This window comes from Arvicanthis niloticus, chromosome 13 (assembly GCF_011762505.2).
Source record: "Arvicanthis niloticus isolate mArvNil1 chromosome 13, mArvNil1.pat.X, whole genome shotgun sequence".
Taxonomy (NCBI): domain Eukaryota; kingdom Metazoa; phylum Chordata; class Mammalia; order Rodentia; family Muridae; genus Arvicanthis; species Arvicanthis niloticus.
Window position 1 is genome coordinate 77,711,026 of NC_047670.1, and position 27,789 is coordinate 77,738,814.

The 27,789-nt window shown below is 47.5% G+C and overlaps 1 protein-coding gene across 3 annotated transcripts; it reads left to right on the forward strand.

Moving 5' to 3' along the window:
* Positions 1 to 27,725, forward strand: Pde1b (phosphodiesterase 1B). Of its 3 annotated transcripts, XM_034516256.2 has the most exons (16): positions 1 to 229; positions 318 to 440; positions 17,550 to 17,663; positions 18,910 to 19,092; positions 19,261 to 19,327; positions 19,659 to 19,775; positions 21,916 to 22,056; positions 22,411 to 22,511; positions 22,602 to 22,727; positions 22,841 to 22,942; positions 23,964 to 24,084; positions 24,313 to 24,394; positions 24,704 to 24,812; positions 25,261 to 25,391; positions 25,883 to 26,005; positions 26,474 to 27,725. In XM_034516256.2, exons 2-15 carry the CDS (start codon positions 331 to 333, stop codon positions 25,984 to 25,986), a joined length of 1,608 nt encoding a protein of 535 aa, XP_034372147.1. In that variant the 5' UTR covers positions 1 to 229; positions 318 to 330; the 3' UTR covers positions 25,987 to 26,005; positions 26,474 to 27,725. The 3 variants fall into 3 exon arrangements, with proteins under 3 accessions (XP_034372147.1, XP_034372148.1, XP_034372149.1); XM_034516257.2 differs by lacking the exons at positions 1 to 229; positions 318 to 440 and adding an exon at positions 11,369 to 12,429; XM_034516258.2 differs by lacking the exons at positions 1 to 229; positions 318 to 440 and adding an exon at positions 16,000 to 16,018.
* Positions 27,726 to 27,789: the final 64 nt, after the last annotated feature.

The window sequence follows — 27,789 nt, forward strand, 5'->3', positions numbered from 1 at the left end:
GGGGCCCTGGCCGGCGGAGGAGGAGGGAGGCGAGGAGGCGGCTGTAGCAGCGCACGGCGGCGGTGGCGGAGGTAGCGGCGGCGGCGGCGGCAGCGGCGCGGAGAGCTGGAAGCTGGAGCCCAGAGCTCGGCCGGGTAGCGTGAGAAAGCAGCCGCAGGAACTGCAGCCCTGCTTGCTAGCTTGGGCCGAGCCCAAACACACCGGCCTGGCTGGTCCACGCCAGCCGCAGGTGGGAAAGGTCTAGAATGAGGGGCGAGGGTCTCTTGGTAAGGGGTCGACGCTGAGCAGAGGGGCTGTCTCCTCCTTCTGTTCCCTAGACAGTGGCTGAGCATGGAGCTGTCCCCCCGCAGTCCTCCAGAGATGCTGGAGTCGGATTGCCCGTCACCCCTGGAGCTGAAGTCAGCCCCCAGCAAGAAAATGTGGATTAAGCTACGGTCTCTGTGAGTCTGTGGTGGTGGTGGGGTGGTGGGGGGAAATGGGGTTGGGGGGCCGAACTCTCTTTCTGCGTGTATGTGGTGCTGCAACTGGAGCCAGGCAGGTAGATTCTCTTGGGCACACATGTTGGCAGGTGCGAGGAAACATGGCCCTGACATCCTTGTCCAGGTCACATGTGTGGGGCATCTGTAGAACAAGCCTGTTGGTTAGAGCGGGTTTAGGAGTTACAAAGCTTGTGCTTGTGTTTATGGCTCTTTGGGTGACAGGCTGACACACGCAGCAGTGCGAAGAGGCAGCACACTGTATGTGTAGTGTGACAGGACTGCAGACAGGCAGCATTCAGGAGGTGCCAGGCTGACTCACACATATCCATGTGCAGGGGTGTGCAGATGTGAGACCCATCACATGCAGTGTGCACGAGTGTTCATGGTCACAGAGGTGTGAAGAGTGCTTGCACACGGATGCAGATCTAGTGCACAGAGATACTTGTGCCAACCTGTGGGTTCTATGTGTCTTCTTTGGGATTGGTAGTTCTTCCTCCTATATCCCACAGGGAGCAGGATGAGGATGCCCTGCACTTAAGAAGATCATCTGCTTTGGTGTCTGGAAATTGCATATTAAATGGTCTGGAGGAGTGGGTGGAACCTTCACCTGGGAGCTAGAGGAGGGGGTGATAGTGAAGAAGACTGATTGATTGACAGGAACGACGTAATTGGCTTAATCAAAGCCTTTTTATTTATATAGGATTTCTCAGGATCTCCAAGCACATGTAAGCTTCTTTCCTTATTGTGGAACTAGAGTCCCACAATGGCTCGGATTAAAAGAGGAGAGGACAAACTCAGGTGTTTCATGCACCATTCTGAGGGAGAAAAGGAAGTTTTCTTCCTGCCCCTCAAAGCAGAATAGGATTGGGTTATGTACCATGTTTACCTTCCAGGCAGGTGCCGTTGGGTAATCTCTACAGTCTGTTGACTCTTAATCAGGAGATAAGAAAAGATGCAAATCTACCTAGGAGATTCCCTACAGCTCTAGGAAAAGAGGGGATAGACAGGAAACAAAATGGTAACCATTCCTGAACCCTGTTCTTCTCCAGTTCCCTCAGTAGCAAGCCTTTCCTTTCTGGGTTCTGACAAAGGGAGGGATGGAGGTAGAAAGTGGACAGATGCCCATGTCTGTCTTGTTCTTCAAGTATTTTACCAACCGTGATGAGCTGATGGCTTTATATTGGGCAGGTGAATCTGATTTGTGTGCTTGCTGCTTACAGAGGCCTGGGGGGTGGGGGTGGGGTGAGGCACAGTGAGCAATAAGGCTTGGAGTCCAAATGTGCTCCTTTGTTCCCCTCCTTTGCTGCCTCTGGCCAATGCAATTTTCTGGATTCTGTGAAGCGCAACCTTGGAATGAGTTCTAGGATGAAGAAATGGAAAACCGGATTGAACTGATTTTTGTTGAGTGGGTCTTGATAGAAAAGGATGCTTTGCCAATGGTAACTAAGCTGAGGAGAGAGTGTCAGGTGAGGAAGTAGCTGAGAAGAAAGATGAGGAATCAGGGGCTACAGACAGAATTCCAGCGTTTCAGGACAGCACTAATGGCTGATCATACATTCTCTTGGCTCCCATTTTAGGTAGCAGGGCCATGTAATAGAATGGGTTTCCCCATTTCCATCACCCTCCACACTTTTCTAGCCAAACAAAAATAAATATTTCCTGAAAATTAATGACTTTTCCCCTCTTTGGTGTGAGAAAAGAGAACTCCAGAGGTGGTACTGAACTCTGGAGAGAGAAAGCAGTGGAGGTTTCCATAGTGCCTTTGTTGAAATGGCCTTACATGGTGGGCAAGGATTAGTAACCTCACTGGTTAGATGACTTTGGTCTATCTCACTTCAGCAAGCTGGTCCTAAGAAATACTAGCTAGCTGATTATTCATCCCTAGGAGTGGATTCTCAGTCTCATTTTCTCAAGGCAGAGAAAGATTTAAAGGTAGAGCCCAGATTGACAGCTTTCTGGATTTGCTTTGTTTGAATACTGAGAAGGCTTTGACAACCTGAAGAAGGATTTCTGGGTCTTTCTTTCTTCCCTTCCCTTCCCTTCCCTTCCCTTCCCTTCCCTTCCCTTCCCTTTCCCTTCCTTCCTTCCTTCCTTCCTTCCTTCCTTCCTTCCTTCCTTCCAGGTGGGAGGAGTTTTCCAGCACTCTAGTCATTGTTTCTAAAGAGGTGAGAAAGGAGGAATTCCCTAAAATGGAAATGGAGCCTCCCTTCTCTCTCATGGGTGAGGGTAAAAGAGGTTATTTAGTCTGGAAACAGGGAGGTAGACATGACTGTCTCAGGTCTGGGCACTGAATGGAAATGGAGACAGATGGGATTTCTACATATCTGAATCTTCTGTATGTATCTTGGTTCCTAAACACAACATATCCTACCCCCAACCCCCTTTAAAGTTCTAATCTAGAATACAGACTTTTAGGGTGCTTTTGCCTCTGGACACAAAACCTCCACTAATCCAATTGTTCAGGGTAGTTTCTTGTTGAAAAGAACATCCAGGAATCCCATTCCTCATACTAGAACCCTGTTGAGGATCAACTAAGAATCTGGGGCTATATGAACTAGGGAAGGCTCCAGCAGTGGGATTTTACTTCTAGCTAGAAAGAAAAAAATTCTAACTCAGGAGATTCATAAATAAAGAGGCTGAGAAATGCAGTCTGAAAATGAGGGACTAGTCATGTTGATTTCAACATCTCCAGCTGAGTAAGAACAATTTGACTTGGCTGTCCACCCTTATCTAAGACCAGAGGGCATTTGGGACTATGGGGAAAGATACTAGAACTAGATGTAGAAAGAATTTTCAGGATCTGTTTTGAATCAAGAAAAACCCTGATTGGTTTGCTGCAGTTGCTCATTCATTCATTCATTCATTCATTCAAGATCAATCTGGGTGTCTCGATCAAGGCATGTAGAATACTAGGCTTGTATTGCTGGATAAAGTGAATATGCTTCCTGCCCTCATGGAGAGTTGGGGAGGCAAACCTTTTCTCATCTTGTTATAAAAGAGGTAAAATTCTGCCACTCTGTGTTTTTGCCCAAGTCTTTCTTTTGGGGGTCATACACAAATGAAAACAAAGATGTGGATTCTGTCTCCCAGGGCATACAAGCGTCACTCTCATCCCTGCCCTAGTTTCTCTCAGGATTTTACATTTTACAGATAAAAATTTCTTCTCTGTATGGGACAGTGTAGGCACAATCTTCTTCTCTTTTCTCTCCCCTGCTCATTCTCAGGACCCCGGAGGTTCAAGGTCGTAACAGCTGAGTCTAGAACAAGGAGGAGTTTGAAGTGATTTTTGCTTATCTTTGTTTCATCTGAGTTTCATGTGGCACCTTGAACAAAACAGGCTCTTAAGAAATACTATTATAAGGGAATGAAGAAAGAAAGGAATTAATTATGTGTGGGTGAAGTCATGGAATCCAGTTCTGTTGCTGACTCTGTAGTGTGTGTGTTTACCTCCACACAGAAGGGAGGGGTGAGCAGGAAATGGAGGTAGAAGAAAGGGAGATGGTATGGTTGCTGTGTTTTCAGGGGCAGGACCTCAGATCAGAGTCAGGAACTGAATGAGTTACAGAGATCTAAAAGCTGCGTTTCGTGTGAACAAGAGACTGAGATTATGAGTGTGAAACATGTATACCTATAAGTCTGGGTAGAGGGTGACGCACTCTGGAAGCACAGCTCAGTGACGATGTCCTTTTTTTTTTTTTTTTTTTTTTTTTGGTTAGGAATGGTGTGCTCGACAATTAATATTCTGGGAAGGTATGCTCTTACCTGAATGCCTTATATGATTGTAGGCATGGATGAGATGATGTATAAGTGCATGTGAGTGAGCATTTGGTAATGGGATATGATGTATGCGTGATCTTTTGTAGGTATTTGTGACACATTCATATATTTTGGCAATCCTGAGGGAGACCCAGAGGACAGCAGGAGGAAGCTGAGGGATTAGATCCAGACTCTCATTGATTGATTCTGCCATTGGTTCTCATGTTGTATATGCCCCATCCAGTAACCTTATGTGGCTCTTACTGGTATTGTAAATCCTGCTGTCATTCACCCATTCCCTGCATATAGCTGTGGAGCTGCTGTGGAGATTGCAGGATAAACTGTGGCTCCTCCCACCCCTGGAGAACAGGAGCACCAGGTCTCTTAGACTTCAGTGTGAGGTGGTTTTGTTTGTTTGTTTTTGTTTTTCTGTCTTCTCTGAACAAGCCCTCTCTCCTTCATTTATAGCTATCACCCAGGGAATCTCTCCTTCTTGGTTTTTATATCTCCTTTCTCACCAGGCATTTCCCATCTCTACTTCCTTCACAGCACTGTGTAAATGAGGACTGAGTGGTATCTGGGATGTAGCAGGAGGGGAAATTCTGCAGTAAGACGGGGAGAGGCCCAGAGACAGGCCAACTCAAATTTATATATATATATATATATATATATATATATATATATATATATATATATATATAGAGAGAGAGAGAGAGAGAGAGAGAGAGAGATCTTTCCACATGTCTGGTCCGAATAGGTATGTAGAGACTGGTGACAGCTGAAGAGCAGAGAGTATATCAGGAGATGAGTTTAGGCTCAGATTCCTACTCTTACAATCCTGTGCTGTGTGATCTTGAACTTTCAGTCTCTGTTTTTTGATATTATTCATATGAAGGGGACTTTAAATGATAAAGTCTGGAGATCTTTCAGCATGGGGGAGCTTGCTTTGTGAAGGAATGAATGGGGGACTAATGACTGGATGGAAGAAAAAGATGAAGATTCAGGAGGCAGGACCATGGAATACCAAGCTAACTGGAGCATGATTTGGTAGAGTCTCGCTGATGAGTGATTTCATGGGAGGGGTGAGGACCTGTGTCTGAGCTCAGTGAACGAGAGGCTGATGGGGCTGCAGGGAGGACACACAGTGAAGGGTGTGGGTTACTGTGAAAGGGAAACAGGAGTCTTTGTTACCTAGTCCTAATGGCTGGACAGGACAAAGATGAAACAATCGTAGTTCTGAGCAAAGGTCAGCATGGGAAGCAACCCTTCCCCCTTTCACATTCATCCTAAATACTTGGCTTGGAGTAATATCATCAGGCTGATCATCTCCCTCAGCTACCTGGACCTGTGGAGAACCCGGGTGGGGAAGGGAGTTCCCACTCTTGGGTCAGCTCCTCTTCCTACATTCTCAGCCATGGCTCAGGGAATTCCTCTTCCTTAGTTTCCATAGTCTCCCTCTTTTACCCCATGTCTACTTTAATTTTGTATTTCATCTACTTTTTATTTTAGAAGGACTCTATAATTCCTTTAGAACCCCAATACTATTATGCTTGCCCAAGAGCCCCAGGAAGCAGGCTGGGGAGACAAGGTGGTTCTACATGAGGTTGCACTTGGGTTTTTTTTTTTTTTTTTTTTTGGTTTTTCGAGACAGGGTTTCTCTGTTAGCCTTGGCTGTGTCCTGGAACTCACTCTGTAGACCAGACTGGTCTCAGAAATCTGCCTGCCTCTGCCTCCCAAGTGCTGGGATTAAAGGCGTGCGCCACCACTGCCTGGGTGCACTTGTCATTTTTGCCCAGAAGAAGGTGAAGAGGTTGGGTTTGCAATAGGCCTGGAAGGCCAGGTGGACCCAGTTAGAAAAAAAGCCTGGACTTCTCTAGACCTTTCCCCTTTCATTCCCTCTCAGACTAGAATGGAGGAAAAGAAAATCTTGAAACCAGGTGTACTGCATACCCACGATCTAAGCACTTGGGAGAATTTAAGGCCAGCTTGGGCTACATGAGACTCTGTCTCTAAAATCAGAAGACCAACTAGCCAGCCAGCCAGCCAGCCAGTATCAAACCCTGAAAAGAGGTTTTACCTGTCTTTGAGTCAGCAAAGGAATGGTCGAGGAAGTCTCTAAGGCCTCTGTCCTCTTCCTTCTTTCTCTTTGACTCACACCATCTTCCCCCTTTGCCTCTTTGCCCCTATCTTTCTTGGGTTTCCCTTCTTTCCTACACTATTTTTTCCTCCTTTCCTATATCCTACTTAACTTCTTTGTCCCTTTTGTCTTCACTTACCCTCTCATGCTTTCAGCCTCCTACTCATCCTCGTTCCTGGCTGGGATCCAGGGAAACTCTGGGGAGGCTTCCATCATCTAGGTGTTGCTGTGGTGACAGTGGGGCAAGTTGGCTGCAAGACACCCTTTGGGGCCTTCTTCAGAGTCCAGCTTCAACTCCTGCTTTCTGCAGGGCCTCTCTTTTGCCTGACCAGTGACCTCATCCTCTCAGCTCCTCCAGGGAAGAAGCCAAGTAATTGCCTTTGAATCTCAAGGGGCTGGTTTTCTCAGGTATGAAAGTTGAGTAGCTATTTTCCCACTCTCTTCAGGACAGCTTCAGAGAATGAGGCATAAAATGAGGGCAGCAGGTGGGGTGGAGGTAAGATACTAGGAAGGCTGAGAGTTGTTAGATATAAACATTGTCCCCTAAGGAGGGAAGACAGCTGGTCCAAGAGAGCTGGGAGAGAGTTCTGGGAGGAGCTGAGATGGGCTGGATAGGGGGAGGAGGTCTTGTTGTGGTAAGAAGAAAAGTGGTTGTTAAGCATTCATTGTAGGCCTCCCCAAGTGGTGTTTGTTAGCCATCTTTCCTCTGTTGTTGCAGTAGATTCTGCACTCTCTCATCCCTCAGCTCCTGCTCTAACTGTGGTTCTTATTCCTGGTTGTGAAGAAAACATAAGGTTAAGATTCTGCTTCAGCACATGGTATCTTAGCAATCCCTAGAGGGACATTGATGGAGTTTGTCAGAGAGGAAGGCCAAGGTATATCCAGAGATGCCTGTGGATAGGGCTGGGAGAAGAGTCAGGAGTATTTAGGGTTGCTTTTGGCTGAGTGGGTTCTCAGGTCAGTTGAACGCACAACTGCAATGCAAAGTCAGATTTGCAAATAGTTACAGTGGCTGCAGTGGGCCATGAGGCTGCCAGCTGGTATTGGCATTGTTTAGGCTGGGAAAGGAGTGGGGCTTCTGGGTCAGCTGCCTGGGGAACCTTTTACAGACAGAATCTAGGGCCTATGAAGATTCCCCTTTCCTTCTATGTTCTCAGCTTCCCACTCCCTTCTTTATCAACCATCCAACACCTATCCTGGCATCTGTTCCCTAGTTCTGTCCTCTATGTCCACCTTGTTTGGAAACTCCCTTCAGCCTGAGCTGAGTGAGCACACTTGCCAAGTTTCAGAGCCTGGAGCATCTGCACCAAGCTGGAGCTTTAGGAATTCCAACCTGGAAGATGTGTAATATCTCCTTTGCTTGCCTTTGAAATGTCAACAAAGTTGGCTGTTGTTTTGATTGCTGCAGAAAGTATTGAGGGTAGATATGTAGGAGAATGTCTTGGGAAATTCACAGAGGTTAGGAAAAAGGAAGCTACCATCTTCTATTAAGACCTGGTAAATGCTGATTTGGGAGAAGCAGTGAGTTAGTCAGAAAGGAAGAACCTGGGAATCAAGGCCAAGATACCCTGCTTCCCTACTGCCTGCAGTGCCAGGCCCTGAATTCAAGAGCAACATGGGCTATAGAGGAAGCAAATGATTCCTAGTGCTAGTTGATAGGATGGGGGAAATACTGGGACCAATTTGCAGTCCTGCTGACCCAGCCTTCCTCTGCTCCACATACCCACAGTCATTCTTGCCAGATTTCCAGCTCTTACCCATCTTAGATTGCTTTGAGCATCTGGTTGGTCCCCTAGAAGCAGAACATCTGCTGGAGACATCTGCTGGGATATGGTCTAGAGGACTAGTGGGGTGGTTTGTGGAGGTAGTCAATAAGTGCAGGGAGACCCCACAGTGCAAGGAGAGGGACAAATGAACACATGATCTGGAGAAGCATTCTTTTGGATGTCTGGGCACCTTCTCTCTCATCTTTCTTCACTTTGTGCTATTGCCAACCTTTCCCAATTACTCCCTTTGTCAAGGGCTGGAGTCTGAGGGAGAGGTAGTATATTTGTGTGCTATATCTACTCAGGCACTGGGACAGTTAGGTTCGTATAGTCTGATCTAAAGCTGGAACTGCTTAAATTGTTTCTTTCCACAGCACAGTCTGTGCTGTGCTGGGGCTGTTGCTAGGAACAACTGTTAGAAATGGCTTCTAGTTAGGGGACTGGGGAGTTGTGTTCATACACTGGCAAGGTAGAAACAGACCTCGTCACTCTGTGCCTCAGTGTTTTTCCTGGCCATCTTCTGTAGCACCTCCCAAATTTCTTTCCCTGTTTGCTTTTCAGGGCCTTCTACACTTTTATCTCATCTCCTTTTGCTCTTTTGGGCTTCTGTCTAACTCAGCAACAGTACCGTCTACCAGGATGGGCAAGTATTGACAGTACATCTTCTTCACTGCCTTCTCTGTTCAGTGCCTAGAGATCTCCTATGGCTGCCATGACTACTATGTCAACCTGAGGTCTGCCATCTTCCAGAACAGCATCAGAATTCTGCCACTAGGGGGGCTATTTTTATCTATGGAGCCACCCCCGCCACTCTGCCCAGCCAGCTGCCAGAACTAGGGTTGCTCAGATAGCAATGGGAACCAGGGAGCAAGGGGAATGTGTGGCAAAGTTCTGGTTGCTCTTGGATTCTGCAGCCCCATGCTCTACAGGATCTCTGCCTCTGCTTCTGCTGCCGCCCAGCTCTTGTAGACTTACAGGGGAAAGAGAAAAGCCCTAGACACTTGGAGAGACTAGAGGTTTTCCATGCATAGTTCAGGTTCCATTTGATGACTGCATGAGAAAATTGGGTCCTGGGCACTAGTGGGCATCTGGGTCTTTGTTTATGAAAGCCTCTCAATGAATATTTGAAAACTAACTAAAGGATTGGAGTAATGCAATAACCTTGTGGATGGATCTACCACTGTATAGTTCCCAAAGTGCTCTTGTAACTCAGGTTCTCAATAGATATCTGGAAAGCGTGTATTGTTAACCAGATTTAAACATGGAAACTAGAACTCAGAGAGATTTTCCCATGGTCCTACACAGTCAGCAAAAGCAAGGCAAATAAATTCTCCTGAGTTTTACTCAAGTCATTTAAAAACGAGAGTTAGCTGATATCCTTGTTTATTCATTTCCAGTTTCTATGATTTTTGGATCCTTGAAATTAGCTAGATAATCTCTTCCCCAATACTACCCCTTCCCCTCTCCTCTCCTTTTATCTGACCAGAACCAATTTTTGTCCTCTTTGCTAATAATTAGTCCTTGATACACCCGGGGAGAAAGTTGGGTGTGGTCAGGACAAGGAGGTCCTGTGTTTCAGCTTTTTCTACCTCTATTAAACTCGAGGGGTAATGGAACTACAAATGGGTATTGTAAGAGGGGAGGGAGAGACCTTAAAGGAGGAGAGTGGAAGAGAGCGATGGAATACACAGGACATGAAAACAGATGGGGAGGGGATTTGGAGGGGAAGAGGGCCTAGCAAGAAGAGTCAAGAAGGATGGGAGAGAGCAGTGGAGGAGAGGGCGAATCAGAGCAGAGCATAAAGCCAGGTGTGGTAGCACATGTTAATCTCAGCACTTGGAAAGCAAAGAAGTTCGTAAGTTTGAGGCTACGTCATGAGTTACTGAGCTATAGAGACAGACCCCTGTCATGGACAAACAATCAAACAACAACAACAAAAGAAAACCTAATAAAACCTCAACATTAAACAACAACAACAGACCCAAACCAAAAAAAAAAAAAAAAAAAAAACCAAAACCAAAACAAAACAAAACCAAAACCAAAAAAACAAAAACAAAAACAAAAAAACAACCAAAACAAAAGCAAAGCAGATTGACACATGTTTGGAAGTGCCATATGAAACTTGTAACTTTTTATATTAACATAAACATTAATAAAAATATATAAAAGAGCTGAAGGGAAACTGACACTGGACTTCTTGTGGTGTCTTTATATCTCCGTCCTTCCTCCTATCCAGATGACTTAGCTCAGTTAGAGGTAAGTGTGGATTCAGGCTTCAGTTCAGGGTGTGGATGAATGTACGAATCCTCCCACCACAGGAAATGGATGGTGATTTTACCCCTAAATCTCTCCTTATTAGGAACTGTCTATAATCACAGGCTGGAGTACGTGACACAGCATATTGTATAGAGCGAGCAGTCATTTGTCCAGACATCTTTGCTGCTGTTGAACAAGAGAGCAGAAGGATGCTGAGATAGCCTCTTTAAGGATTTCCAGTTTAAATTAATGTCTACCTCTCAGTGGGAAAGTTGAGATTAGCAGAGCAGGGCTGCAGGCAGGAGAGCTAGCACAGCTTGGATGCTGCTGTTTGGGACTGAGTGCAGCTGGCTGTCACCTGCTCCTCTCTCACCCGTCCTTCGCAGTCAGCATGGAAAAACAAGCCAAATGGCTTGGCCAGAGACTCTGATGCTGAGTCTAATCCTTCCTTTCTGAGAGCACTAAGCAGCTGGTGGCCGTGGTAGGGAGGGCAAAAGCAGTGGGCGCAGAGAGTGGTAGGTCCCCTTTCCTCTTCCTTCTTGGCCACCATTCCTCTAGGGAGCAACTGTGGGTCTTTAACCTCTGCCACTCAGTCTGCAGTTCACTTCCATTTGTCCCACCGCTCAGAGCCTCTGAGAAATAGCAGGTCCTTAAACTTCGTTTGTTTATACTCCTTTAAGGCCTTGGCACAGTGACAGTCTTTTTTATTTTTCTGCTTCTGAGCGGTAGGGAAGGAGGGAAAAGACCCGGTTATAAAACCCAGGCTCTGGGGCTGTTTCTTTTCTCTCTCTCTCCCCCCCCCCCCCGCCCCCACTAGTCCCTGTGAGCCCTTTCTCTCATTTCTCGCCTATAGAAAGACCCTAGATTTGAGGATACGGTTTCAACCCTCCTACCTCCTTCTTAGCTCCGCCCCAACCCCAGGGGACCAATCATAGCCCCAATGAGCTTGTATTGGTGATGTCATCTTGCAGCCAATCCGGAAGCTGTTAGGGTTGTGTGCATAGTCCACTTGGCGATGAAAAGGCCAGGCTCTGGCTCTTTCCTGCCGGATGTCAGGAGGGGAAAGAGGGGTCTTGGTCCTCAAGGTCTCCTGGGAGCCTTATTTCGCCCCTCCCAGGATAAGTCATCTCTCCTTCACTTCTGACCAGTGTTAACCTCATTCTGGTTAAATCACGGTGTCCCCCAGTCTCCGTATGTAAGATGAGAAAATCAGGGCTAGGAGTAATTTGTCCAGGCTCGTGTTTTGTTTTGTTTTTGGTTGTTGTTTTCTTCCAGTCCCCGTCCACCTCCTCCATTCTCTTTGTTTGAACAAGTCCCCTCACCCCCACCCCCGACTTTTCATTCACTATGTAGTGGGGTGCACTTTTCTGACAGTGAGCCTTCTCTGGCCTCTAACTTCTGCAAGACCCTTCCCAAGTGCAAGCAATTCTGTGGGCCCCTCCTGCCTTGAGCATTCTCTCAGGTGCGCTAAGGTTCCTGGAAGAATGGCCCTAGAAGAAGCCCGAATTTGTAGGAGCTGGGCCTGCTTAGCTCCTATGGTCTCTGGCTGGGCCCCTTCCACTCCTACTATAGACTTTTCTGTGATTCTGGATGGTTCCCTGTCCCTGCCTCCGGACATTGCCTGCTAATCCCTTTTTTCCCAAAGAGGAGCCCCACCTCCTTAGAACAAGGGGCTGGCCTGTGCTATTTCTGGCCTTTCTGGGACTCTTCTGACAGCAGATTCTTGTTTTCAGTCTGATTCAGATGTGAAACTTTTCCCGCAGCCTCTCACCCAGTTCCTGTGGGCTAGGTCTCTGTCTCATCACCCTTCTAGCCAGGCCCTTTCTGTTCCCTGTTCACAAAGTGCTCTCTGGTCAGTTTCTCAGTTTTGCTGGGATCTGGAAGAGGAAGTTGGGGGTTCAAGAGGGAGTTGTTCCCCAGTAGGGGCCCTTGTGCCCTGGGGTCAGCCTTTTAATACTTTGAAGTAGGGAACTTTGATTTCCATGGCAAACCCTGTTCCTGTCCAAAGGAGTCACCTCCAGGGCCCCATCCTCAGGTAGGTGCCAGGGAGAGGGGAGAAGGGGCAGGAGGAGAGGGGAGTAAAAGACAAGATAGGGGAAAGAAGAGGGGCCAGGGAGGAGAGGGGAGGGCAGGAAGGGGGACAGGAGGAGGGGCACAGGAGTGAGGACAGGTTGCTTGTGAACTCTCATATTTCCATTTCTCCGTTATTTATCATATCTCCTATTTCCATATCTCTCTGCTATTTCTGCTTGACTATGACAGGTATTTTCACAGGGGTTCTCTCTGTTCTTTCTGATCCCTGGCATCCTTAAGATCTTATATGCCTGTATCCCCAGCCCCCAGCCCCCAGCCCCCAGCCCCCAGCCCTCATCTCTCTCTTCTCTCCCCCTACTCTGTAGGCCAGATTGGCCTTGAACTCATGGTGTTCTGTTTCTGCTTCCCAAGTGTTGAGATTACAGGTATGAACTATTATGCCAGAACTTTTTTTTTTTTTTTTTTTTTTCCCACAATACCGGAGGGGAGCACAGGGGCTTGTACATGTTAGGTTGTTAGGTAAGAGCTTCACCGCTGAGCTACTATACCCCAACCTTTTGTTTATCTCCCCCCCACCTTGAGGCAGTCTTTTTCTAAGCCCCCTGTCTACAGGGGACTTTGTGGCAGTCTTGGAAATAGTGGCAGACAGCTTTGGAAATCCCCAGATGGCCTGTCACATAGTGATCTGTAGAGATGGGCTGGTGGGGGCTACAGTCTTCTCTGTGTTAGGGCTATTGTTTCCAGAGTCTTCCAACTAGAGTTAGGGAAGACTGGGGCCTGCCAGGGTCAAGATTGGAGGGCACTAAAAGTAAAGAAGGAAGAAAGTGATGGTGAAACGAGTATAGCTGGGAGTGGCAGGAATCCTGGGAAACTTCAGTTTTCCTGGAAGTTTGATAAGGGCTGGTCAGTGTTGAATCTCTTCTTAAGGGAAGGGGCTTTTCAGGGTCAGGCTCTCTGAGATCTGAAACAGAGGGCTGGACTAGAAGTGTCATAGGTGAAGAAAAGGACTTTCTATAGCTAGTAAGTCACAGGAAGTCTTCTCTTTGAAGGACTTTGAGATAAAAGAAGCCTTGCTGCTTAGCAAATGGTGTGTGTGTGTGTGTGTGTGTGTGTGTGTGTGTGTGTGTGTGTGAGAGAGAGAGAGAGAGAGAGAGAGAGAGAGAGAGAGATAGAGAGAGAGAGATTTGGCTTTAGGAAGGTGCAGTTCAGCACCTCTCAGTTGCTTGAGTCCAGCTCCTTTTCTTGAATTTCTTGTTTATCAACTTTACTCTTTAATCTTTCTTCTTCCTCTCCATGCCTTTCTGGTGTCTGGATCATGTTTTGTTCAGACTTCCACAGAAGCTCCTAGCAGCCAAAGATGGTAGAACTTGAATAGGCTGTTTAAAGTCAGAAGCCTGGTTGGGTAGTGTCATTTTGTAAGCTCTGGCAGGTGGCCTTTCACCTAATTAGTCTTCCCAAATCTCCTCTAGTTGATGAACTCTAATTATGGAGACCAAGTAAACCAGGCACTGTTTGTACCACATTGATAATTGCCATGCCCTGTAGCTCACTGACAGGTCCAGAGAACAGAACACTTAAGGTGGTACTGGCTGAAGATGTGGTGCAATGTTCTGTGTCTCTCAACATGCTAATTACACTGTCAGACTTGAGCTGTCCTAATACCACCAATGTGTCGGGACATAAGTAGGTCCCCTTAACTTTAGTGTGAGTTGTTGGCCTTGCCAACCTGAAACTGACAAGTCCTGTGATCTTAGGCTAAAGGCACTTCCTTATTTCCTAAGATGCCTGCTCACACACATCAAATGAGGTTTTAAATTGTATAGTCACTAGCATTTTCTGTCATCTCCATTTAAAATGGATTTCTTCTCTTGGGCTGGGATTGAACAGGCAAGTGCTTGCTGGATTTAAAGGACTGTGGTTGGGGCAGAGTGGGAGCCAGTGACAAGGAAATGGTAAGTGGCTCAGGGGGTAAAGAGCTTCTGGAGCAAACCTGATGACCTGACTTCAGTCCCCATAACTCACGTGATGGTCAAAGGAGAGAATGGAGTACACAAATTGTCCTCTACCTTATACACATGTCACACACACACACACACACACACACACACACACTAATAATACATTTTAAAAATGTAATAAATTTTAAAAATGCATGCCTTCCTCTTTGGTCTAGCAAATGTGCAGTGAGGTTTAGAATCTACTAATTTAGAACTATGATCCAAGGTGATATTGGTGGTATCTGCTGTCTCCAGACCACTTTTATCTATCTATCTATCTATCTATCTATCTATCTATCTATCTATCTGGGAATGGGTGTTGAGATAGGGTTTCTCTGTGAAGCCCTGGCTGTCCTGGAACTCACTCTGTAGACAAGCCTGGCCTTGAACTCAGAAATTTACCTGACTCTTCCTCCTGAGTGCTGGGAATTCAGGCATGCACTACACTACTGCCTAGCTTAGACTGCCTTTTAAAAAAAATTTGCTTTTATGTGTATGTGTGTATGATTTTGTGCATGGTATGTGTATACCAAATGTGTGTGGGTACCTGTGGAGGCCAGCAGAGGGTGTTAAATCCTCTGGAGCTGAAAGAACAAGTGTGTTAGGAACTAAACTCAGGTCCTCTGGAAAGGAGCTAAGCACTCATCCACTGAGCTATCTCTCCAATGTCTCCTGGCCACATTTTATTTTTGTTTTATCTCCAGGTCACATTTTAATACATATTGATTAAGAATTAGTGACCTGTCCAAGGGTATATCTCAGGAAGTGAGCTTTGAACCTGGGATTTTGGCTTTAAAGACTACAGTGTGGTAAACCATGTCAAGGAATTGGGTTTGTGCATTGGAAATGTGGTTTGCAATCCTTTCCCCACCTTTCTCTCTCTTTGGCCCATTGTGAGGATAAAATGAGATACAACAGGAGAAAACATTTTCAAAATGTAGAGCTGGCTGCATTGTTAGCAGTTATGCAAATGAATGCAAATGAGAAGCCATGGGTGTGGCTGTTCACTTGGGAGCCAGACCCTGCCTTTCCCTAGTTTGGTTGGAAAAGACAGTGGTGGGCATTGAATGCTGGGGTCAGGGTTTTTGGTTGAAAGGGGCGGGTAAGTGAAGTAGCAGATTAAGGTAAGAGTTAATATGAGGAAAACTGAATCACAGGCTGTAGAAGAGGCCTTTCTTTCTGTTTTGTGTGTGCCTATTCCAAAGCCGCCCAGTTACCACGACTAAGTAGAGAGGGAGGCCCTGTCTGGGCCCAAAGAGTGTACCTTTTTGTTCTGTGATTTTCTGGCAGTTTCTGACTATTGGCCCTTTCTTGTTTATTTGGCTGGGAAAGCCTTCCAAGATGTCTAGTCCCTTTTCTGTTTCTCTTTCCCTTATGTAGCAGGAGTGGACTGAGCTTTCCTAAGCCTATCCTCCTTGTCAGACAACTGACTGTTTCTACATGGAACCAGTGAGGCATGGGTAATGAGGTGGGCAGGAGCCTACTCAGGAGGCACAGGGACTCCTCATTCCAGCTCCTCACCCTCAGACTGGCCCCTTTCCCTTCTGCCCTATTTACTCTCAGACATGTGGGCCAGGACTGCTGGGCTCTGAGGTGAGTCTTGGCTGGTGATATTTCTGGGGCTAGCTGTTTTGAGCTCCTATTCCAAAGCTGCTGAGACCCCAGGTTTCTATAGCCCATTCTGTTCAGGAATGCAATTGTTCTCCCTCCTCCCCTCCCCCCCCCCCCCCAATCCCTGGGAATTGATGCTAATTTCAGCCTCTGGTCCCTGACTCATTCTCTTTTCCTCCCTGACTCACAGTGTGACCTTGGATGGCTGAAGCCCCTTTCAGTGGGAAATTGTCCTAGCTACTTTCTTACCCAACCTGTATGGGAGAGCCTGTGTATAAAAAAAGTGGATGTTGGGAGGGTGGTGATTCCTTTCTTCAAAATCACCATCTAGAGCCAAAGTATCATTTGCAACTCTGAGCTGCTTTTGCTAGTGATGTGTTTATAAAAAGATAAAGAGATAAAGAGAGTATGTTCTGTGGGTGTGTGGAGAGGTATGGGGGAAGGGGATGTCTCAGTGGGCCCATGCAGAGGCATCCCTTCCCCCTGAGGGATCAGCCACACACCGGTATAGTATAGAATAGAGTTTATTCAGGGCATGGGGAGGGGAGCCAGGAGGGTAGTAGAGGCAGAGAGAGAGAGAGAGAGAGAGAGAGAGAGAGAGAGAGAGAGAGAGAGAGAGAGAATAGAAGAGTAAAGGAATAGAGGCCGGCCATGAGCACGTGGAGTGGGGGAAGGGAAGGAGGAAGGGGTGATGGGACAGGGAGAAGCAAGAGGCAAGAGAGAGAGGAGGGGGCAAGCAGTCCCTTTTATAGTGGGCCAGGCCTACCTGGCTGTTGCCAGGTAACTGTGGGGGTGGGGTTTAGACAGAATGCTAGCAGCTAGACTTCCTAGAAACCTCTCAGTTAATTAATGACCCCCAGAATTCAAAGCTGCAAAGTGTGAAGGGATTGTCCCCTTGGGGAAGGCGTCAGATAAATGAGAACCTGGCTTCACCCTACCATTTTGCAAGGGTAAAACTTTGGCTGGGCCAGAGACAGGGCATGAGGCTATCTGTGACATGAGCCTGGACAGCCAGGGGTTAACTTGCTTTGTTCTGGTTGATGGATTCTGGAATCATAATCCATTAGCTCTGCCTGCGTGGAGTGAGGCCAGGCAAAAGCATTCAGATTGGTCTTTGTTCTGTGCCTTTGCCATCCTTGCCAGGATTGAGGGGCTGTGGATGTGTCCCCCTCCCTGTCTTGACCAAGATAATGAAAGGATCCTGGGGACTGTTTTGATTGGTGTTGATCCCAAAGCCATCTCTCCTAGGGAAGTATTGAGGCTGTGAAACAAATCATCTCCAGAAACGTTTTCTCCTGGGGCTGCCACCTGCCTAGACTAAAACTGTGGGGGTTTATTAACTTATAGGTAGACACCATAGCCTGGCATGAAAAACACTGACTTCTGTTGTCATTAATATTAGAACTATTAACATCTCAGAAGACTGAAGGTGTTTCTGCAAAGTGACCCCTAATGGGGGAACCCCCAATGGGCTGTAGTGTTTAAGCTCGACATCTGCACCCATACCCTGCAGGCTGCGCTACATGGTGAAGCAGTTGGAGAATGGGGAGGTTAACATCGAAGAGCTGAAGAAAAATCTGGAATACACAGCTTCCCTGCTGGAAGCTGTCTACATTGATGAGACAAGGTGAGAGAGGCATGCAGATGGAGACGGAAGACGTTAGATAGGCAGAGCTCCAGAGAGGGAGTAGAGCAGAGCTGGCATGAGGGCTGTGTGACAGGGGCAGACAAAGAGAATAGGGCAGAGATAAAGAGGCAGAGAGATGCCCAGATAGACACTGCCTGGAAAGGGCTTGGGTGGAGCTCGGGTGGAGTATTTGCTTCACATTCCTGACACTCTGGCCTGATCCCTAGTACTGGGAAATACAAAGGTAAAAACAGTGATGGCTTCAGGGATGGAAGGGACCCTAGAGACCATCTAGTTCTAACTTCACCCACGTGTAATACCTCTTTAGACCTGTGTTGGCCAGGAGGGACGACTCTGGCTCTATTTGGCTACTGAGTACTTGTATTATACAAGGATGCATTGAAATATGTCTGTAAATTATATGCTGGGTGTTAAAGATAGAAAAAAAAAGAACACAAAATATGTCATCTATTCATTATATGTTTAGTTTTTTCTTGAAACAATATTTTGGATGGATTATCTTAAATAAAGTTGGTCATTAAACATTCCACCAGTTTTAAAACATTCATTTTCTTTAGTTTTAAAAAGTTATTTATATTAATTTTACTTGTACATGTGAAGGCCTGCATGGATGTATGGACACCACCACATGCATGCCTGGTACCAACACAGAGGCCAGAGAGGGTGTGGGATCTTCTGGAACTGGAGTTACAGATAGTTGTAAACTGCCCGATATGGGTTCTGGGAACTGAACCCTGGTCCTTTGCAAGAATAGCAAGTGTTCTTAATGACAGAGCCATCTCTTAAGCTGCTTACCAGTTTCTTCCTACCATTTTAAGGTAGCTACTAGAATAATTAAAAATTTGTTGTTGTTGTTTTTTGTTTGTTTGAGACATGGCTTCATGTTACCCAGGTTGGCCTTGACCTTGCTGTATAGCTAATGTTTGCCTTGAACTCCTGGTCCTCCTGCCTCCACCACATCTAGAAAAAAAAATCTAAATTTCATATGTGAACCTTGAAGTTTATTTCTAATGGACTATGTTGTCCCGAGCATCCCTGGAAGATGGTGTTTTATCTTTGGCTAAGTCATGTCCATAGTGATCTCACTGCCTTAGATGTTCCATAGGGAGATAGAGACAAAGAGTTGTAGTAAAAGAAAGAAAAGGTGAGGATGGAGGGGAAGACTCACTAAGTGGATATGACTGGGTGCAGGGTCTCAAGCTGTGACTTTCCTCCTGGTTCTCAGGCAAATCCTGGACACTGAAGATGAGCTTCGGGAACTTCGGTCAGATGCTGTGCCTTCAGAGGTTCGAGACTGGCTGGCCTCCACCTTCACCCAGCAGACCCGAGCCAAAGGTCGCAGGGCAGAAGAGAAACCCAAGTTCCGAAGCATTGTGCATGCTGTGCAGGCTGGGATCTTTGTGGAGCGGTGAGGTTTGCCCATTCTCAACCTCCCTGACCTCTATTGTGTGTACCCTCTGCCCCAGCCATCCTGATCTTTCATGACCCTACCTACCCTGAGACTTATTCCCATAGCCCCAGTTGGCCAAATTTCTCCTCTCTACATTGTTCCTGATTTTTCTATGTTCTTTCTCAGGATGTTCCGGAGAACATATACCTCTGTGGGCCCCACGTATTCTACTGCAGTCCACAACTGTCTCAAGGTGACCCCTGGGTTTTTGGGAAAGAGGAGAAGGTTGGGGGTTGAAGTAACCATTGAGACTACCAGATATTCTGTTAGTGGTACAATTTTTTTAAACTTCCCTTTTAACTACTATTTCTATGTTCTTCTGGACACCTTTTGCTTACCCAAGAGGCAAACCTTTGTTTTCTTGTTTCTCTGGTACTGAGAAACACCTGGGTTGAAGGAGACCCACGTAACCACATTTGCTTTCTTGCTTCATTGGGAAGTACACCTAGAAGTCTAACTGAGCCTGCCATCATAAGGGAGATTTGGAGGGGAGCTTTCCTGCCTAGTCTGTTGTTTTTCCACAGAACCTGGACCTCTGGTGCTTTGATGTCTTTTCCTTGAACCGGGCAGCTGATGACCACGCTCTGAGGACTATTGTTTTCGAGTTGCTGACTCGGCATAGCCTCATCAGCCGCTTCAAGGTTTGGCAGTGTCCTACCTCTACCTCCAGGCAGGACTCCCCACTCCTCTCTGTCCAGTTCTAAAAGATTCCCAATGGGTAGATTCCATAGCTTCCTCACCCTGTCCTTGTGTTGGGGATGTCCCCCCCACATACCCCCGGGCCCATCCCATTCTTGCCTCCCCTGAAACTGCTGTAATCTGACTTCTTCCTTCACTCACTTGTTCCTGAGGTACCAGCTTGCAAATAGTTAGCTTGGAATACTGCTCCTTTTCCTTCCTGGCCTGTCCCCTTTGAGCTGGCTGCCACTGTCTCCCTTTCTGCTCCTGTCTGTGGACTCTGGAGGTCTAGAGCCCAGTGCTGTCATCCTTTGGGATTAGAGTCTCCCCATTTGTTCTCTAGGGGGAAGGGAGGGGCCAGAATACAAACCCGACTACTCTGTCTCCAGCTCTGGTCTGTGCTGGGGATTGTCTGGAGTAGACTAGCTCTGGGAAGAACTGGGAAGGACTGTGTGCTTGGCAGAGAGGAAGACAATCTGGATAGAAGTCTGCTCCAGGTCTTTCATCTGGTGGGAACAGCACTGGGGGGGGGGGGGGATTGGGCTAGGAACAAACACTTTGGAACTCACCTCTGGAAGAGGAGTGTGAACGGTTGACAACTGGCTCTAGGGTATGGGGCGGCGCCTGAGGTGGCAATGGATGTAGAAGGTGAAGTAGCAGATTTCAGTGTGGGCTGCGTAGTAAAGGTGGGGGTGTCCTCCTAACAGTCTTCTCTTACTTCACTGGAACATTGCCCATGCAGGCTCTCCCTGACCTTTGACTCTACCTCTTCTGACTGAGCTGCTCGGCTGGGTTCTCCTCTGGGGCTTCATGAGGCCTGGCCTCTTGAACTTTCCTTGTCCACTCCAGCTCTGTCTCCTTAGGCTACCTTTCACAGCTCCAGTTTCGATATGTAGTTCTCAGATGTACTTCAGACACCAGCTTTTTCCTAACTCCCTCTATATGTGGAAGGGCTAGGTTTATGGGGCCCCAAGAGTAGCTGCAGTGGGTTGGCTTTAGCTAGCCTGCCTGACTGCTTCACAACTGTTGGCAATAGGGATGTCTACTGCATCCTGGTCAGACTTCCTTCCCAGGCTCCATGGTCTCTTCCTTTCTTGTTCCCCCCTATTTTTCCTTCCCTCTAGGGACACCATGGCAACGCAAAAGCAAGGGCAGTTGTCATGGAAACAGTCCTTTAAAATTCCCTGAATTTGGGGCACAGCCCTCCAGGGGTAAGGGTGGGGGATGCTCCGGTCTGACTAGTGGCACATCTTTGTCCATTGTCACTCTGAAGCTCACCTGCAGAGCTCTGGATCCCTTCCTGGTCTCAGGTGAAGATTAGCTTTGCTCTCAAGGAGCCTTGATCCTCTTGAAGGAGGCAGAGATATCCCAAGGGCATATAAAGGCAGGGACAGAACTGAGAGTGAATGGATAGAGCTCTAGCTCTTGAGGTATGTGTACATGGGTGTAAATGCTGTGGGCCTGGTGGGCTGCCTGTTGACGTATGTGGGGTGGAGGTGGTCAGGGAGGAATTCTCAGAGGAACAGGTGCTCCATATCTGCTACAAGGGTGCTCTGTAGCTCATCTTAGTCTTCCTTTGTTTCTGAGTTTTTCTCCATTGCATTAGACTTGGGGGTGGTACAGGTGGTTGGAAGGTAGGAGGGAGGCTTTCTTTCCTTTCCTTAGAAATCTCCATGGAAATAATAATTATAGATACTCTTCAGAGAGTACTTACTAAATGCCTTGAACTTTTTCTCATTAAATCCCAGGGTGGTAGTAGTATCTTTATTTTGCAATTAGGAAGGCACAGGAAAGCTTGTGGATTATCCAAGGTCATACAGGCTGTAGGTGGTAGAGCCTGAATCTGAACCAGCAGTTGAACTAGCAGAGCCAGTGCTAGTTCTTTGGGCCACTCCCAATTCTTTTTGGGGAGGGTGGGTGGATGAAGTGAGGTAGAGGTCTCCCTGGATAGCCCACTGTGGCCTGGAATTTGCAAACCTTTTGCCTCAGCCAAGTGCTGGGATTACAGGTGAGCATCATCACACCTGACTACCTTGTAAAGAACGCTGGAATTGCTTGTCTCATTACTTTTGTGGATCCTTGATGTCATCATTCCTCCTACAGATTCCCACAGTGTTTCTGATGAGTTTTCTAGAGGCCTTGGAGACAGGCTACGGGAAATATAAGAATCCTTACCACAACCAGATCCACGCAGCTGATGTGACCCAGACTGTCCATTGCTTCCTGCTTCGCACAGGCATGGTGGTAGGTGCCTGGCCATGTTCCTGCTGTTCAGGACCTGTGGATCTAGAACTAGGAAGCCATGCCTACTCTTTCAGTGCCCCTTTCCTCATCCTGCTTCCTGGAATTCCAACACCTTCAGAGTCAAATTACATCCACTTCCTCCAGAGAATTCCCACATGTACCACACTTCCTGGGCACTGCTGGGGACACACCATAGGATGTAGTGGGCATTTGACTGGTGAGGACAGAGGAAAGTCCCTGGCCATTCTGAGAGTTGAAACATATGACTAGCTTTGATGATGGTGGAGTGAGGAAGGTGTCTGGGAGTGATTGGCAGAGTGCTGGGCCTACTTCATTCTCTTCCTCTTCCCCTAGCACTGCTTGTCAGAGATTGAGGTCTTGGCCATCATCTTTGCTGCAGCCATCCATGACTATGAGCACACAGGCACAACCAACAGCTTCCACATCCAGACCAAGTGAGCAATGGGGCATGGCAGGAGCAGGAGGGGCCAAAGCTGCCAGAGGAGCCCTGTATAGGGGGCTGGGCATGACATACAGCTTCACAGGTCGGAATGCGCCATCCTGTACAATGACCGATCGGTGCTGGAGAATCACCACATCAGCTCTGTTTTTCGAATGATGCAGGATGATGAGATGAACATTTTTATCAATCTCACCAAGGATGAATTTGTGTGAGCACAGGCCAGCATGTGGCATCCCTGAAACCTTATCCCAGCCTTCTTCCTTCCCCTATCCTTTAGTCCTACCCTTTGCTGAAAGGACTGGTCTCTGTTTGTACACTTAGAGAGCTGAGGGCCCTGGTCATTGAGATGGTGTTGGCCACAGACATGTCCTGCCACTTCCAGCAAGTGAAGTCTATGAAGACAGCCCTGCAGCAGCTGGAGAGGTAGTGCATGGCGGGAAGTAGGGCAGAGAGGGCCTTGTGAATCAGGGTACAATGGGCAGTGGTGCGCCTGGGTTCTTACCTGGGTTCAGAGACTCTCCTGACTCCAGGCACTCATCTGAGTGTACACGGGTAAGTGTGTGTGTGGTGTTTGTGAATGCGGCCTTAGATTTGTGTCTAACTGGTCTGATGGAGGGTATTGGCCAGGAGCCTGGATGGGGCTTTTATTGTAGTTGCAGGATAGGATTACTCTGGAATGTTGGGAAATACAATAAATCTTTTTGGACATGTCCTTGTCTGAAATGGTAACAGTGAAGTGCCTTTCTCCACACTAGCTCCTATTCTAAAGGCCGCTGGGAGAGTTGTGTGAGGTTAAAAAAGAACAAAAAATGTTATAATTCTATCTAATGCTGTTTAGAAATGACTGGGAATAGATAAGTGTGTGTAATCAAGAATGGACTTGGTGCTCTGGAGGTGTGTGTTGACCTGTATGTATGGTGTCCTGAATAGAGACTATGGGGTCACCATGGGACATTGATGGGGGTGGTTAACAGCAAGAACCATGATTATCATTGTAAGTAACATGACTGGGTACACATTATGTGTCAGACACTTTGAAATACTTGTTATAAGTCATTTAATTCTCACAACCACTCAATGTGTAGCTTTTTACTTTTGGCTTGAAGAAAATGAATTATGGCATTTTCAGTAATTTACTTAGTGTCTTACAACTAGTGGGTGGTAGATATGAGAGGGAGTCAAATTCATGTCCTTTGATTCTAAGAGCTTGGCTTCTGAGGTTCTTATCTGTGCTTCTACATCTGTACATACAGATGAGTATACATGTGTGTAGGCTATTTAGAGTTATGTGGAAAGGGGTGTGTGTGTGTATGTGTGTGTGTATGTATGTATGTATGTATGTATGTATGTATGTATGTATGTATGTGACTGGAAGTTGGGGAATGGCCAAGGTTTCCTTTTCCTAGATCAGTTTCTTTCTCTTTTTAACACTTCTCCTAACCAGGATTGACAAGTCCAAGGCCCTATCTCTTCTGCTTCATGCTGCTGACATCAGCCACCCAACTAAGCAGTGGTCAGTCCATAGCCGCTGGACCAAGGCCCTAATGGAAGAGTTCTTCCGCCAGGTAACCCTGTCAGCAGAACCTTCCTACCCTGTGTTCTGCAAGCTTCCCACCTTTCACTCTTGAATGGATCCCAAGCCTGTGGGGTCAAGTCTTTATCAGCCCAGCTAGATTCTGGGTTTTGCTATGCATCCTCATTTTCAGGTCATAGGGGCAGCATTCTTTTCTCCCATTGCAGCCACTCATCTCCCCAGACCTTCCAACCCTGAGGTATCCATACTCTTTTCCTAGGGTGACAAGGAAGCAGAGCTGGGCCTGCCCTTCTCTCCACTCTGTGATCGCACTTCCACATTGGTGGCCCAGTCCCAGATAGGTGAGTCTGAGGGGAAGAGGAAGGGAGACATCTGGGCCTGGCCAGGCTTGTTCCAAGCCTCCGACTCCCCAAACTGTTCTTCTTTCTGAGGCAAGGACAAAGGGGTAGATGGGGGGCTCTGTGACAAAGGAGAAGGATCTAGGATCTTTCTGGGATCTCCTCTCCAAGTTGTCCCCAATGGGAAGGCTCTTCCTTCAAGTCATTTTTCTAGGCTTTGTCACTTGCAGCTGCGGCTCACGGTCATGCTCCCTCTCACCTCTGCCTTGCTCTCCAAGTGAGACATCTTTGTTGACTGAGCACTTCCTGCAGGTTTCATTGACTTCATTGTGGAGCCCACCTTCTCTGTGCTGACTGATGTGGCAGAAAAGAGTGTCCAGCCCTTGACAGATGATGATTCCAAGTCTAAAAGTCAGCCCAGGTGACTGGCTGGGGTAACCATGTGTCCTGGCTTATTGAATGCAGAGGGGATACCTTTATGAGAAGAGACACAGGCTAGAAGGTGTGAGGGAGGTGGACTTCTGTAGGTTTGAGAGCCCCTCTGTGTGTCACAAAAGGATAGGACTAGAAGGGTGTGACTTATACCTAGGCTTCCAAAATTAGTTTTCCTTTTAAAGGTCTATGCTGTCTTTCAGATAATACTGTTTTTTGTTTTTCTTCTACCAGGAGAAAAAAGTGTGGAGAGGGAAGGATGCAGTTGTGGGATGAGAGACAAGGATTTGGGGGTATTTAGAAGAGGGAAAAGAGAACTCTGACCCCTCAGCCTCTTACTGATCTTTTATCTCTATACTGAGGGTTAAGAAGTAGGCTCTGAAGAGGGCTGGGTCTTATATCTGGAATTGGGTGTGTGTATGGGGTCTTGTTCCTAGCTTCCAGTGGCGCCAGCCTTCTTTAGATGTGGACGTAGGAGACCCCAACCCTGATGTGGTCAGTTTCCGCTCCACCTGGACCAAGTACATTCAAGAGAACAAACAGAAGTGGAAGGAACGGGCAGCGAGTGGTGGGTGCTGTTATGTATGCATGTGTGTGAACATTCTAGGACTGGCTGGCAGAGCAATAGCAGTCCCCTTTTTGTTAAGTCCCAGGAAACTCCTTAGCTCCTGTAGTTGGGAATGGAACCAGTCAGGCTAAAATAGGAAGCCACAGGAAAGGCTGACTCTTTGAATGATTCATGCTGTTCTAGAATGAGAGCTGGAGAGATGATAGGGACAGCCATGGTATTCTAAGCCCCCAGACTTTGCGCACATCATGGTTGGACCCCTTGTATTCTGTGGCTGTCTCCAAATGGTGTCCCTAGAGATCTGGGTAACTTGGTGATGCTGGCTGCAATGTGTGCAAGGGCTGTGATTGTTTTATGCGGGGTGGGTATAGGTAGCTCAGTTGAGGCAGGTGGTAGATGAAGGTTAGTTCTCTTATTTTCTTCACATACACCTTTGGTTCTAGAGAAACAACTTCTTGGCCTAATATCAGATTTCTTGGAACCCTCTGTAGGCATCACCAACCAGATGTCCATTGATGAACTGTCCCCCTGTGAGGAAGAAGCCCCATCCTCCCCTGCAGAAGATGAGCACAACCAGAATGGGAATCTGGATTAGGGAACTGGGGGCTGGCCAGGTGAGCTGGGAGGCAGGAGGTTAGCCAAGCCAGTCTGGCTTCAGGTGGCTCATCTCTGGGCTCCACTCAACAGGAGGCTGTCCTCTTTTGAGGCAGTAAAGCAGAGAATTGGAGGCGTAAGACTAAGCCAGGGTGTGGGTGGGAAGCAAGGGGCTTCTACCATCTTCTTTGGTTCCACAGACCTTTCTTGAAGGGATAAAGGCCAAGACAGTACAGGCAGGGTGACACATGCACCAGGATTGTGAGATTAGGAAATAGGCACCAGTCTGGGCACAAGGCTCAGTGAGGGCAGGTGAATGAATGCGATTTCTATTTCAGCCTAGCTTATACCATTGGCTGCCATGCTTTTGAAGGGCATTAGCACCCAACTAGAGATCAAGGGAGGACTGGGTGGAATTTGGAGAAGGAAGGTCAGGTTAGAGATGAAATTCTAGAACAGAACTCTGAAGTGTCTCCTTCTTTCTCTAGGTCCTCACTGAGTTCAAAGTCTTCGATGTCATTAGCACTATCCATCAGGACTGGTTCCCCCATCTGCTCCAAGGGAGTGTGTTGGTTGTGGTAGAGACATCCCATCTGAGAGCCAAATGTTGGAGCGGGTGGGGTGTGGGAAGGGCCCCTCCCCACCCACAGGCCCCCAGTGGTCACTGTGCCCAACCCTTGCCTCTGGACTCCCTCCTTGGCCAGGTGGCCACTTGGGAGGAGTAAGCTCCCTGTAGGCTTCCTACAGTTTGGAGGGGAGGGTCAGAGATGCCAGCCCCCTGGGCCCTCCCCATCCTTCTTGCCTCCAAGTTTCTAAGCAATACATTTTGGGGGTTCCCTCAGTCCCCCACCCCAGATCTTAGCTGGCAGGTCTGGGTTTTCCTTCTCTTCCCTGAAAAAGGGCCAGAATAGGACAGGAAGCTGGCAGTTTTCAAAGCCCTACATGGGAAGAGCAGGTGTCCCTTCAAGTTCCTTCCTAGGATGAAGAGGGGGACATCCTCTTGACCCCATACTTGCACTTCTTCAGCCCCATTCCCTCGCAAATTCTCCCTCTCCTGTGCCTAGACAGTGGCTGGGAGAGGAGAGGAGCCATTGGGATTCTGTCAGAGGAAAGTCTTTCCTGGAGTCCTTAAGAACTTGGGGATGGTCTGGGCTTGAGGGGCTTGTTACCTGCTCTAGCTGGGTTTTTGGCCCTTTGCCTCCTTCCTGTCCCTAGGAACTAGAAAGCCCTCATCCGACCAATGTCTGTAAATGCTCTGAGGTCTTCTTTCAGGATGTATCTTATGAGCAAAGGAAGGAGAGAACAGCTAGCCCCAGTGCAAGCAGGGTGAAGTATTACCCAGTAATCCATGTTGTCACAGTGCAGGCCCTTCCTGCCTTCCTTCTCCCAAAACTGGCCCACTAAGAGATTCCTCTCCCCTGGGCCCCTGGTGGGTGGAAGGCAGATGGGAAGGGGCTCAGGGCGGTTGCAACTTGGAGCACCCAGAGCGAGTGCAGCCAGGTAAAGCCTCTTTCTGTTCTCAGGCTCCTTGCCCCACCTCACCCCAGATAAGGCCAAGTCCAGGTGACTGCCTCCTCCTCTCTTGTAAATACATGCATTTGTACAGTGGGCCCTGTTCTTGTGAAGTCCATCTCCATGGTCATTAGACCTGCCACTCTGAACTGCATGTGACTCCCCCATGCTCTTGGTCTCCCAGGCCCCTGCTATAGCCAGAGATAAATAAAGAAGGGAGACAAGCTAGCTGTGTGTGGTGTTCATTAGGTAGAAGTTCTCTCATGTGTCTTTTATAGTTATCTTCTAAGCT

Excerpts from the sequence above, each read along its gene's own strand:
- Pde1b (XM_034516256.2), top strand. The coding sequence starts at position 331 with ATGGAGCTGTCCCCCCGCAGTCCTCCAGAGATGCTGGAGTCGGATTGC. Across the intron at positions 19,328-19,658 it reads CAGTCCACAACTGTCTCAAG|AACCTGGACCTCTGGTGCTT; the intron begins GTGACCCCTGGG and ends GTTTTTCCACAG. Across the intron at positions 22,728-22,840 it reads CTCACCAAGGATGAATTTGT|AGAGCTGAGGGCCCTGGTCA; the intron begins GTGAGCACAGGC and ends TTGTACACTTAG.